Source organism: Macrotis lagotis, chromosome 1, assembly GCF_037893015.1.
Source record: "Macrotis lagotis isolate mMagLag1 chromosome 1, bilby.v1.9.chrom.fasta, whole genome shotgun sequence".
Taxonomy (NCBI): Eukaryota; Metazoa; Chordata; class Mammalia; order Peramelemorphia; family Peramelidae; genus Macrotis; species Macrotis lagotis.
The window spans coordinates 365,698,779-365,712,911 of record NC_133658.1 but is presented as its reverse complement, the minus strand read 5'-3'; the positions used below and the strand labels follow the sequence as shown (position 1 = coordinate 365,712,911).

Sequence of the window (14,133 nt, the reverse complement as noted above, 5' to 3'; positions counted from 1 at the left end):
TCGGTTTGAGTAAGAATAGAATTCTGAAGGAGTCAAGATATCATTAATATTAAACAATTTCTGGGTCTCAGTTTCCCCATGCATAAAATGACAATGAAAGATTGAAACTAGATAATCTTGTTTACTCCATGCTTTTAAACTTATGAAATAAAAACATTAATAGAGATCAATGTAAAGGTACTTGGGTCCTAACAATCAATCATGCAAATACAATATTGGGTGCATAGGTAGAGGATGATGGAATCAGGAAGACAAAGGATTTTCTAGAAAGTAGTATTTTTTAAAAATTAAAATTCTGATAGATTTTAGTGGAATGAAAGTTTAACATGAGTCAGTAATTTTATACAGAAATCCAAAAGCCAATGTCATTTGAAATTTCATGTACAAAAGATTCTATTAATACAAAGTGTCTGGAACTAGTGATTGAATAGTCATGCTCTTCTGTATTCAGGTAAGGTCACTTTTGTATTATTTTACCCAATTTTGGACAAATTTTAGTAGGGACATAGCCAAGTTGAAAAGCATTCTAAATATGGTAACCAGAATGGTGAAGAAGAGGATCTCTTTGTGTTAGATAAAGGACAAGTAGCATGAAAAACTTCTCTTCTTGATGACTCAGATGCTTTCTGTCATTATTCCTCCTTCATTGCTTTTCTAGCTTTTTCAAGGTACTACTCTTTTCTGGTTCTCCTCCTACCTGTCTGAATGCTCCTTCCCAGACTTCTTTGCTAGGTCTTCATTCAGATCACACCCACTAACCATAACCTGGACCTTTACTTGATCTCATCAACTCCCATGGATTTAATGATCCTCTCTGGTCTTAGACTTGTCTGTTGATTTTAGTTCATATATCTCTCTCTACTGGATATCTCAAACTGGATTTCTTTTTTTAAATTTTATTTTTCTAATATTTTTCCCAGTTACATATAAAAACAATGTTTAATGTTTGTTTTTAAAACTGAGTTCTAGGGGCAGCTAGGTGACACAGTAGATAGAGCACTAACCTGGAGTGAGGTGAACCTGAGTTCAATTCCAGACTCAGAGACTTAAAAATTGCCTAGCTGTGTGACCTTGGGCAAGTCACTTAATCTCATTGCCTTAAATAAAAATTAAAATATCAAAACAAAACCCTGAATTCTAAATTTTCCTCCCCCATTGAGAAAGCAAGCAATTTGATATGGGTTATAAATGTGTAGTCATGTAAGCATAACCATATTAGTCATATAATGAAGAAAACATAGACCCCCACCTACACACAAAAAAAAGAAACAAGAAAAATAAAGTAAAAAAAGTATGCTTCAATTTGTATTCAAACACTATCAGCTCAGAATTGTCTTGGGCCATAGTATTGCTGAGAGAAGCTAAGTCATTCATAGTCCTACATTATTGTTGCTACTTTGTACACAGTATATTTCACTTTGCATCAGCTCTTATAAATCTTTCCAGGTTTTTTTAAGAGTATAATCTATTCATCACTTGTTATAGCAGAATAATATTCTATCATAATCACTTACCACAATTTGTTCAACCATTCCCCCATGATAGGCATCCCTTCAACTTCCAATTCCTTGCCAACAGAAAAGAGCTATTATAAATGTCCTTGTACATATAAGTTCTTTTTCTTTGCATCAAACTAGATTTCAGGAGCATTTTAAATTTGATAGCTGAACTTATTTTCTTTCCCCTTGGCCAAAGCCTTCCCTCTTTCAGACATTCATATTCCTGTCAGGACCGCTATCATATAACCAGCCCCTCAGGGTTGAAGTCTAGGTGTCATTCCTAATATCGCTCATCCACCACATCCAATCTATTGCCAAGAACTATCTTTTCACCTTTTCAACGTCTCTCAAATATGCCCCCCTTCTCTTCTCTGATATTGCCATCACTTTGGTAAAGACCTCTAATCTCCTCACACTGCGACTATTGCAATAACCTGTTTGTTGATCCTCTTGCCACAAATCTTTCCCCACTTCAGTCCATTCTCCAACTAGCTGTCAAAGTTATTTTTCTAAGGGGCAAGTCTAACCATGTCCCCTTCCTAGGCAATAAACCCTAGTCCTGTCATCTCTAAGATAAATATAAAATCCTCTGGCAAGAAAAACCCTTCATAAATTACCTTCCTCATATCTTTCTGGTTTTCTTATATCATATATTCTCTTCCTAAAACCCTAACATGTGTAATTTCATCCAGTGAAACTGACCTCCTTTGTTGTTCCCTGATCAAAACTTGTATCTTGACTCTGGGCATTTTCTTGGCTATCACTCCTCTCATTCTTTTTTTGTCTCCTGGATTTTGTGGTTTCTTCCAAGTCCTAGTAAAATTCACATCCTAAAGGAAGTTTCCAAACCTTAATGAATTTAATATTTTCCCTCTGCTAATTATTTCCTATTTATACTATATATGACATTTTTGGGTATACATACATACATATATATATATATATATATATATATATATATATATATATATATGTTTGCATGTTGTATCTTCCATTACATTGTAAGCTCCATGAGGGCAGTGATTGCATTTTACTTTCTTTGTACCCTCAGTTCATGGCACAGTGATTGGCACAAAGTCACTACTCAATATATATTTATTGACTGATTGGCTTAACTTGGAGAGGAGAAGGTGGGGGAGAAGAAATTGGGCATGATTCATAACTTAAAATATCTTCACTTTTGTCATGGTTTAATTTATTATGTTTGGGCTCAGAGGGCATACTGAGGATCAGTAAGGGAAGATTATAGAAAGGCTGATGTTATCTCAGTATAAGGAAGAACTTGCAAATAATTAAAGTTGTCCTCAAATTGAATGGGCAGCTGTCACTGGAGGAGTAAAATCTAGGGTGATTACTTATCAGAGATGTTAAAGTTGGGATTCATGATTTAGAGAGTGGTTGGGCTATAGGACTCTGAAAACTCTTCTAACTCTGAAATGCTATGAGTGGAAAGACTACCATAGCTAAAAGGGTTTTGTGGAGATGGTGGGATGTAAAAAGAGCATTGAAGAATAAAAAGCATATTTACCTAACATTCATCAAATTGGCAAAGAAGACAAAAAAGTAAGAAGAAGCAGATTACAGAGGTTGTAGGGAAATATGAACACTTGCATTATAGAAGCTGTAAAATGCCATTCTGCAAAGCAATGTTGAATTGTACTCCTCAAAATTACTAAAATCCATATATGTACTTTGACCATGTAATACCACCAATAGAATTATACCTCAAAGAAATCAAAGAAAGTGGAAAAAGTAGAGGAAAATTAATGTTATACTATTATAATAATCAATTATTTATTTGTGATTCAACCTTTTTTCCTCCTATTTTTTCAAGATCCCTAATTTATGAAGGTCAAGAAGTTTTGTTTTTGTTTTTGTTTTTCTTTGTAGGGAGGAAATTAGATGCTTTCTTTTTTTTTGTCCTTGTTATTCCCCTCATCAAAAGATAGACTAAACAAATAAAAGTTATATTGAGAAGGCTAATGTATTTCTGGTCAAGTTTGCTAGAGGTAAGCTGGGTTTCATAATGAATTATTATTATTATTATTATTATTATTATTATTATTATTATTGTATTTATCCTTCATTCTGAAAGAAGACCATGACATCAGGGAGGTGATGCCTAACAAGCAAATGGAATGGATTTGAGTGAGGGGCTGCTGTACTAAGTCACTAACCTCACTTTCTATTCCAAAGCCATCTGGGTCCAGTGACCAGTTGTGAATCAGGACGACTGGAGATGGCCCTGTATGTGAGGCAAATGGGTTTAAATGACTTGTCTAAGGTCACATAGATAGTGTTAAGTGTCTGAGGTTGGATTTAACCTCCAGTTGTCCTGACTCCAAGGTCAAGGCTCTATCTACTGCTCTACCTAGCTGTCCCTAACCTGGCTGACATTCCATTCCTTAAGTGCCACAGTGGTGAGGGTCAGCTACATTTGAAAATCATTTTCCATAGTTGCAGATAAACCTGAGGATCATTCTTTCCCACTCCCAATGATGAAATAATGAGAATCTCTAAACTCTTGACCCATCTCCTCATTTAAATACCCACTAATTAGGGTTGCCTTTCATTTGCCAGGAGAGGCCCAAATTATGGATTGTTAGGCTAATCAGAAGAAAGACACACCAAGGTAGAAAAGGTGAGTGAGGTCTGCCCTCTCTCTCCCATCTTTTGGCAACAAATGGAGACAAAATAATAATATCCCTCTATTACATAACAGGTTGTATGACCCTGCTAATAAAGGATAACTCACTCAGAGAATTTTTTCTGTTTGCCCTTTGTTAAATTTTGGTCTCTACAAAGTCATATATATATATATGTGTGTGTGTGTGTGTGTGTGTGTGTGTGTACATATATATATATACCACAAAGTCACATATATACACACATATATATATATACATACAAAGTCATATATATGCATATATATGTATACACACATAGACACACACACATACACATATAAATAACTCTGTGCCAGGCACCATGTTAACAATTTTATGTTTGTTATCTTGTTTGATTCTCATAACACCCTTTCATTATTCTCATTTTGCAGTTGAGGAAACTGAGGCCCAGAGAAGTTGATTAACCTTTACAAGTTTATGTGATATGATAGGAGGAATATTTTCTGAAACCCTCAAATGTTGTTCAGGTTGGCTTTCTTATGAACCTGCTCTAAAGAAGTTGAATTAGTTCATTTCCCTAATAAGGTATTGAGCATCTGATCTCAGACACTTGACACTTACTATCTGTTACACCTTGGGCAAGCTACTTAACACTGATTGCCTCACATCCAGGGCCATCTCCAGTCATCCTGATTCATATCTGGTCACTGGATCTAAATGGCTCTGGAGGAGAAGGTGAGGCTGGTGACTCTGCCCAGCTCTTGTGCTTGTCATGGCATCACATCCCTGATGTCATGGTCTTCTTTGAAAGCAAAGGACAAACATCACCATCATCATCATCATCATCATCATCATCATCGAGACTTGATTGTCTAAGGGGACAAACTCATGTCCATGACATGTCTTCTTAATCACTCTAGTACAGAGGCCACAAAAAACTCCAGTGCACTCTTTGGAAATACTAGCACTGAGAAACAATGCTTAGCTGAATCAATGTGATTACTCTCACTCCCTGTTTTTTCTGAGTGACTTTTTTTATGACTAAATAAACCTCTTTTAGTTAACCATTGAATGAGTTGAGTCTCATTAATTCCACTATTGTTGTTGTTCAGATAGTTCATTCATGTTCTACTCTTCATGAGTGCTTGCCATTTCCTTCTCCAGTTCATTTTACAGATGAGGAAACTGATTTGTACAGAGTTAAGTGACTTGCTCAGTGTCACACAGCTAATAAATATTTGAGGCCGAATTTGAACTCATGAAGATGATTCTTCCCGACTCCAGTCCTAGTACTCTATCCACTTGCCACCTAGCTTGTCCATTTATTTAACTATCATGCCTAAATTTCCAGGAAATGAACTTGAGTTATGCCTAGCTCAAAATCCATCAGTAGTAAGAAGGAGAGCCAGAGAATAGAATGAGAAACCATGAGGAGATATTATGGAAAGACTGATATTGATTTAATATAAGGAAGAAGTTTTAATAATATTTCAAAGGCGAGTGGACAGCTCTCACTGAAGGAAACATTAGCTAGATTACTTCATGTCAGAGAAATTCAAGTAGTATTCAAATAACAGAAATGATTTTAAATCCAATGCTTTTTCTGCTACTCTAAGTTGCATTTGTGTAGAACAGCTTAGATAGTTAGATTTTTTCATTCTTCACATTATTTGATTCTCCCAAAGAGTTATTAGACAAGTAAAGGTTTATTTTAGATTTGGAACTAGGGAATCAAGTCAAATGAAATCAACAAGCAATTATTAGGCACTTATTATTTAGATGAGATGCACCTACTGATTAGATGCTGATTATTAGATGCACCTACTGATTAGATACTGCCCTGCAGATGGTGTTTTAACTTAGAATTTAAAGAAATCAGGAAGCCAGGAGATAGAAATGAGGAGGAAGAGAGTTCCAGTTGGGGAACAGACTTTGAAAATGCATGAAGTTGGGAGACTGAGTGTCTGTGTGAGAAAGAACCAAGAGCCTGGTATTATGGGACAAAAAAAATACATTGAGGGGATTTAAGGTATAAAAAGACTGGGGAAAATGGGAAATGATTCAGTCTTTCAGTCATGCAGAGGGAGTGGCTAGGTGGTATACCAGCCCTGGAGTCAAGAGTACCTGAGTTCAAATCTGGCCTCAGACATTTAATAATTACCTAGCTGCATGACCTTGGACAAGTCAATTAGTCCCATTGCCTTGCAAAAACCAAAAAAGAAAAAGTCATGCAGAGGAATTTATATGTGATTCTGGAGATGATAAGAAGCCAATAGAATTTATTGAATAGTGGAGAGGTGACATGGTCAGACCTGAGCTTTAGGAAAATCATCTTGACAACTGAGTAGAAGATGGCTTGGACTGAAAAGATACTTGAGTCTGGGAAACCAACCAGCAGTTGACTTCAATAATCCAAGTATGAAATGATGGAGGGCCTATGCCAAAATGAATCAAAGGCAGTGTCAAAGAAGAGAAGAATAGGGGATAAGGAACTGGAGTATAGGATACTGGGATGCTTCTCTCTCTCTATTCCCAGAAGAAAGGGAGTTCTAGACATGTGTCCTTTAAACTAATTTTCCATCAGCAAAGGAATATAGGTTTTCCAAGAGGAAACCTGTCTGCTCATAGATTTTGTATTTCTATAGGGACTAGATCTTAAAAAACATAAAGATTTCAATAAGTAAAGGCATAGAAGTAAAGGCCTTTAAAAATGTAGGTAGGAGAGGACAGTGTGAGAATGGGGATTAGAAAGTCATCTAATTTGGCTGAAACCAAGTGTATGAGGAGTGAGGGAGAAGATGGCATAAATATTAGGAAATGAGATCACACAGGTAGATTATTCATAGCTTTAGTCACAAGATTAGGATGTTTGTATTTTGTTTATAGACAATGGTGGGAGAGGGGATGGTTGGGTTGAGTGCTGACTTTCAATGCAAAAAATACCATGATTAGATCTGAGCACTGAGAAGAGCTTTCTGATGTTATTATGAAGGGAGGGGAAAATCTGGGGATAGTGAAATCAGTTAGTAACATCATAAATAACCTAGGTGAAAGGAGGTGAGGCATAAGATTAGGCTGACTGGAATATGTGTAAAGATATTGTTTGGGGCAGAATTGGTAGGCTTTGACAATTAATTAGAACTTGACAATAAAGGAGAAGAAAGAAGTAATAGTGACTTAAATGACAATCCTTAGTGACCAAAAGAGGAATTCAAATAGCAGAAGGGATGTTGGAAGGAGAAGAAGGTATAAGGGAGAGGATGATGAATGAGATAAAATTTGAACATGCCAAGATTGAAATGATAGAGGGCTATTCAGTGGAAGCAGTGAAAGAAGTGGGATTAGAGTTCGGGGTGATTTTGGGGCTAGACACATAGATTTAAGAATCATCTGTCTAGAGAAATCTAGAGAGCATCATCAAGAAGCCAGAATGGAGAAAGAGTATGAGGATAGGCCTGTGGGAGATAACTCACGTATATTGGGTGAAAAAAATGAGGAAGCAGTGAAGGATTATATACTTTTAGAATTAGAAAACACCTTGGGGATCAACAAATCCTGTCTCTCATTGTACAGTAAGAAAGAAAGGAAGGAAATAATCATTTATACAGTGTACTAAATATTTTATACACATCTCATTTGATCTTCACAACAACCCTTAGAGGATAGATGCTGTAATTATCTCCATTTTCCAGTTGAGGAAACTTGAGTAGGCAGAAATAAGAGACTTACCCAGGGTCACACAGCAGTGTAGTGTTATATTCATATTGCCACCTGTCTGACTTGCCCAAGGGATAGGATTAGGATTTTAACACCGATATTTTGACTCTAAAATCCAGAATTCTTTACACTCTTACTTACCTACCTCACAGGATTGTTTGAGCCAGAGTACTTTTGAAAACTTTAAGGCACTACATAACCCGAATCTATTGTTGTTATAGTCTAAAACCCATGATTATAGGATTTGGAGTTGGAAGTCACCTCAGAGGTCATTTAGTGTAAACTCTTCATTTGTACAGATGAAGAATCTGAGGCCCAGTCATGTTAAGTAGTGATCAAGATCACATGGTTAGAAAACATCAGAGATGAAATCTGACTCCTTTCATTGCAGATTCCAAGCTCTTTCTTGGTACCTACTCCATTATTATTTTTATTATCTCAGTCTTCCTGTTGAGAAAGATTTATCAATCAGTTGGGGGAGAATTAGGTAAAATTAAAGTACAATTGGTGTAATTTAACAGTTTGGAAGAAGTTAAATACATGAAATTAATGTAGGGAACAAACGAGAAGTTCATGCTTCTGTTTCACTGCCCCCCAAGAAAGAATTCTGCAGTCTGATGGTTCTATGCATTTTCCTTCAAACTGGTTGCCAGGGTGGAATCGATGATGTCACCAGGGTTTTGTAGCTGCTACTTGGTGCCCTGGAGCTCAGTGAGAACTGAGTCTTGGAGCTGTGCAGTCACATCTCCACTGAGCTTGGTTACTCTTATTCTCGGAGCGGAGGATACTGATTGGAAAAAAAAATTCCCATTTGGAAACCGCCAGGGGAGGTTGCTGAGAGGCTAAAGTTTTGGTGGTGAGAGGGAGGGAAGTGGAGCTGAGGGGTGGGTGGGTGGGTGGGGGAAGGACGTTTCTGGGGAGATCATGGCCAGGTGTTTGCCTTTCTCTAAATCTGTGGACCAGAGCACCTCCACTGTCTCCCAAAAGCCATCTCCAGCACTGATGATCAAAGAAGAAGTTCCTGGACCTTCAGGTAAGGAGGCTGGTGGGAATAGTAATGAAGAGATGATGGGATTAGGTAGGACAGGAAGATTGAGGATACAGATCATTGGCAGAAAGAGGGTGTGGGAGAGAGTGTGATTAAGAGACAGGTAAAAGAAAAGAGTAGCTAAAGGAAAAGAGATGTAGGATCAGAACTATGTCCTACACAGTGCCATGGTACCGAATAAGTTATTTTTACTCTGATTCTCTTTATTCCCCCATAAACAAGTGGGTATGATAAATGATGTCTAACTATCTTTAAACTTTAAAATCCTAAAAAGAAGCAGGTGCTAGTGGGGTGAGGTATCATAGGCAGGGGAAATAGGATAAATTTCCTCAGGAATTCACAGAGGAAGGAGGAACTAATAAGAGGGGGGAGGAAGGGAGGAAGGGGAAAAAGAGGGGGGAGGGAGGAGAGAGGAGAGTGAGAGATCCTGACCCCTTAGGGCAAGACTGGAGACAGGAAAAAGTAGAGGTCAAACTGTGATGGAGCAGAAGTAGCCACAGGAGAAGGAATGGGAGGATAAAAATGTTGTGAAGGAAAATAGAAACAGTTGAGAGAGGATGAGATTATAGAAAAGGAGATAGAGAGGTTAGAGGGAAGGATTGGAAAAAGGAGAAAGAATCAGAGTGAAGGAAAATATAGGAAAAGGTGGGAGAGAGGTGTATTGAAGGTAGAGGTATTGAAGATCAGAAGGTAGAGGTGTAGAGAGGAATGGTCGGGGGGGAAATAGATGGGACCACAAGATAATAAGTGGAGGAGGAGTTGGAGGGAGTGTTGGAGGAGGAAGATGATTGGAGCTGGAGTTCTAGAAGACAGGGAACCAAGATGGAGGAGAGTCTCATGCCATATGAAGAACAGTTAAAGAAAATGGGAATGTTTAGCCTGGAGAAGAAAAAGCTTAGGGGAAATATGATATGTGATTTAAAGTATTTGTACTTCAAGGACTATTATGGTACCAAAAGGCCAAACCAAGAGCAATGGAAGATGTTGTAGAGTAGTAGATTTCAGTTCAATGTAATAATTGAAATCTGGAAATGGAATATATTACCTCAGGAAATTGTGAATTCTCCATCATGAGAGGTCTTCATTCAGAGGCATACTTGTGGATAATATGTAGAATCAATTCCTATAAAGATAAGAATTAGATTAAAATATTTTTCCATTTCTGAGATTTGATGATTCTGTGGAGAAGATGATGAGAGAATTTAAAGAGGGGCCAAGAGTAGAGCTGATGGTGTTTGAATACAGACTGAAGCATACTTTTTTTTTTTCACTTTATTTTTCTTGAGATTTCTCTTTCTTTGTGTGTGGGGAGGAGAGGGTTATTTTTTTCCCTTTTTTTCCTTGTTATTGAAATTTTAATTCATTTTCCCATTTATATATAAAGGTAGTTTTCAACATTCATTCATTTACAAGTTTATGAATTCCACATTTTTCCTACCACCTTTCCTTCCCTTCCCTTCCCTCCCCCCCTCACCATGGTGGCAAACAATCTGGTAAAAGTTGTACTTAACATATTTCCAACATATTTCCATATTAGTCATACTGTGAATGAGGAATTAGAATTAAGGTGAAAGGAAAAACGTAAATGAAGTTTTTTTTTCAATTATATGGTTTTATCTTGGTAGAACTTTATTTTTATATAATTCAATTCATCTTTATTTCCCAGTGATTTCTTAGTGTCCTTGATTATTAGAGATGACTTTTTAATTTATTTTTTCCATTATATAAATATTTTATTTGTTTTCCAATTACACACAATGGTAGTTTCTACCAACCTTTTTTTTCTGGCAAGGTTTTGAATTTTACAATTTTTATCTTCCTCCCTCCTTTCCCGTCCGCTTCCCCCCAACAGAAGAAAATCTGATATAATCTTTACATTTGTGTCAATGATATGCATAGATCAAAATTGAATGTGTTGTAAAATAAGAAATAGTTCCAAAAGGAAGAAAGAAAATATTAGAGATAGTAAAATTACATAATGCATAAGACAACTTTAAAAATTAAAGATAAGAAGCTTTGGTCTTTGTTTAAATTCCAGTTCCTTTTCTGGATACAGATGGCATTCTCCATTACAGATCCCCTTAAATTGTCCCTGATTATTATTGCATTAATGGGGTGAGCAGATTCATCAATGTTGATCATCACCCCATGTTGTGGTTACAGTTGTGTGTTTCTGCTCATCTCACTCAGCATCAATTCATGCAAGTCTTTCCAGGCTTTTCTGAAATCTTGTCCCTCATGATTTATTATAGAACAATAGTGCTCCAATACATACATATACTACAATTTATTCAGCTACTCCCCAATTGATGGGTATCCCCACAATTTCCAGTTCTTTGCCTCTACAAACAGAGGTGCTATGAATATTTTTGTACACAAGGGATTTTTTACCCTTTTTCATAATCTCTTCAGGGTATAGACCCAGTAGTGGTATTGATAGATCAAAGAGTATGCACATTTTTATTGCCCTTTGGGCATAATTCCAAATTGCTTTACAGAAAGATTGATCAGTTCACAACTCTACCAACAATGTATTAGTGCCCCACATTTCCCATATCCCCCCCAACTTTGGAAATTTTTCTTTCTGGTCATATTGGCCAATCAGAGATGTGAGGTGGTACCTTAGAGAAACTTTAATTTGCATTTCTCTAATCAATAAATTAGAACAATTTTTTATATGACTATAGATAGTTTTGGTTTCCTTGTCTGAGAGTTACCTTTGCATATCTTGGCCATTTGTCAATTGGGGAATGACTTGTCCTTTTTATAAATTTGAATCAGTTCTCTATATATTTTAGAAACAAGTCCTTAGTCAGAAACATTAGTTGTAAAAATTACTTACCAATTTACTATATTCCTTTTGATCTTTTGATCTTGGTTACAGGGGTTTTGTTTGTGCAAAGCCCTTTTAATTTAATGTAATCAAAATTATCCAGTTTGTTTTTATATTCTCTATTTCTAATTTGGTCATAAACTGCTCCTCTTTCCACAGATCTGACAGGTGAACTATTTCTTGTTCTCCTAATCTACTTTTAATATTGTCTTTTATGTCTATTCTGCACCCATTTTGACCTTACCTTAATAAAGGGTGTGAGATATTCTGATCCTAGTTTTTGCCATACTATCTTCCAGTTTTCCCAACAGTTTTTAATCAAATAGTGAGTTCTTATCTCAGAAACTGAACTCTAAGTTTACCAAACAATATATTACTATATCAGTTCCTGCTGTCTCTTTTGCACCTAATCTATTCCATTGATCCACCACTCTGTTTCTTAACCAGTACTAGACAGTTTTGATAACTGATGCTTTATAATATAATTTTAGATCTGGTATGGCTAGGCCATCTTCTTTTGCATTTTTTTTCATCAATTCCCTTGATAAATTTTTCTTTCTTATGAATTTAGTTACTATTTTTTCTAGTTCACTAAAGTAATTTTTTGGAGGTTTAATTGGTATGGCATTAAATAAGTACTTTAATTTAGGTAGAATTGTCATTTTAGTATATTAGCTCTACCTATCCATGAGCAATTGAAATTTATCCAGTTGTTTAGATCTGATTTTATTTGTGTGAAAGATGTTTTATTATTGTTTTCTTAGAGTTTCTGAGTCTGCCTAGGCAGGTAGACTCCCAAGTATTATATACTGTCCTGAAGTTATTTTGTTGTATTTTATTTTATTTTTAGGTTTCTGCAAGACAAATGGGGTTAAGTGGTTTGCCCAAGGCCACACAGCTAGGTAATTATTATGTGTCTGAGGCTGGCTTTGAACTCAGGTACTCCTGACTCCAGGGCCAGTGCTCTATCCACTGCTTCACCTAGCTGCCCCCTGAAGTTATTTTAAATGGGATTTCTATTTCTCTCTCTTGCTGTTGTATCTTATTAGTATATAAATGCTGAGGATTTATGTGGATTTATTTTATATCCTGCAATTTTGCTAAAGTTGCTACTTGTTTCTAGTAGTTTTTAGATGATTTCTTTAGTGTTCTCTAAGTATACCATCACATCTGCAAAGAGTGAGAGTTTTGTTTCTTCATTTACAATTCTAATTCCTTCAATTGTTTTTCTTCTCTTACTGCTAAAGCTAACATTTCTAATATGATGTTGAGTAGTAGTGGTGATAACTAGCATTCCTGTTTCACCCCTGATCTTAGTGGGTATTCTTTTAACTTATCCCCCTTGTATATAATGCTTTTTGATGGTTCAGATAGATGCTGCTTATCATTTTAAGGAACAATCCGTTTATTCCTGTGCTCTCTAGTGTTTTTACTAGGAGTGGGAGCTGTATTTTGTCAAAAGGTTTTTCAACATCTATTGAGATAATAACATTTCTGTTGGTTTTGTTGTTGATATGGTCAATTATGCTGATAGTTTTCCTAATATTGAACCAACCCTCCATCTTGGTATAAATAATATTTGATCATAGTGTATTATCCTGGTGATAACTTGCTGTAATTGCTTTGCTAATACTTTAAAATTTTTGCATCCATAGTCATTAGGGAAAGGGATCTATACTTTTCTTTCTGTTTTGACCCCTCCTAGGTTAATTATCAACACCATATTGGTGTCATAGAAGGAATTAGACACAGTTCCACCTTCATCTATTTTTTCAAATAATTTATATAGAATCGGAACCAATTGTTCCTTGAATGTTTGTTAGAATTTTTGTGAATATATCTGGCCTGGAGATTTTTTCTGAGGGAATTAATTGATGGCTTGTTGAATTTCTGCTTCTGAGACAGGGCTATTTAGGTATTAATTTCCTCTTTTTTTAACCTAGGCAACCTATCTTTTTTTGTAAATATTCATCCATTTCACTTAGATTATCAAATTTATTGGTATACAATTGGGCAAAATAGTTCCAAATTATTACTTTAATTTCCTCCTTATTGGTGGTGAGTTCACCTTTTTGATAATCATTTTCACTTCTTAAATCAAATTAACCAAAGGTTTATCTATTTTGTTTGTTTTTTCATAAAGCCAACTTTTGGTTTTATTTATTTGTTCAATAATTTTTTTTGCTTTCAATTTTATTAATTTTACCTTTAATTATCAGGATTTCTAATTTGTTATTTAAATGGGGATTTTTAACTTGTTCTTTCTCTAACCTTTATAGTTGCATGCCCAGTTTATTGATTTTCTCTTTTTATATTTTATTTATGCATTTAGAGATAATATATAACCCCTAATAACTGCTTTGACTGTATTCCATAAGTTTGGGTATGTTGTCTTGTTATTGTCATTGT

At 35.7% G+C, this 14,133-nt stretch overlaps 1 protein-coding gene across 2 annotated transcripts in view; it reads left to right on the top strand.

Annotated features, from left to right (window-relative positions):
- Positions 1 to 8,573: 8,573 nt before the first annotated feature.
- SPDYE4 (speedy/RINGO cell cycle regulator family member E4) overlaps positions 8,574 to 14,133 on the top strand; it is a 38,472-nt gene continuing 32,912 nt past the window's right edge. Inside the window, exons 1-2 of one of the 2 annotated variants that reach the window (XM_074212359.1) lie at positions 8,574 to 8,699; positions 8,807 to 8,876. In XM_074212359.1, the coding sequence (XP_074068460.1) occupies positions 8,846 to 8,876 (31 nt within the window). In that variant the 5' untranslated portion in view covers positions 8,574 to 8,699; positions 8,807 to 8,845. Of the gene's footprint in view, positions 8,700 to 8,767; positions 8,877 to 14,133 lie in introns of those variants that run through there. The other variant, XM_074212358.1, reaches the window with a different exon arrangement.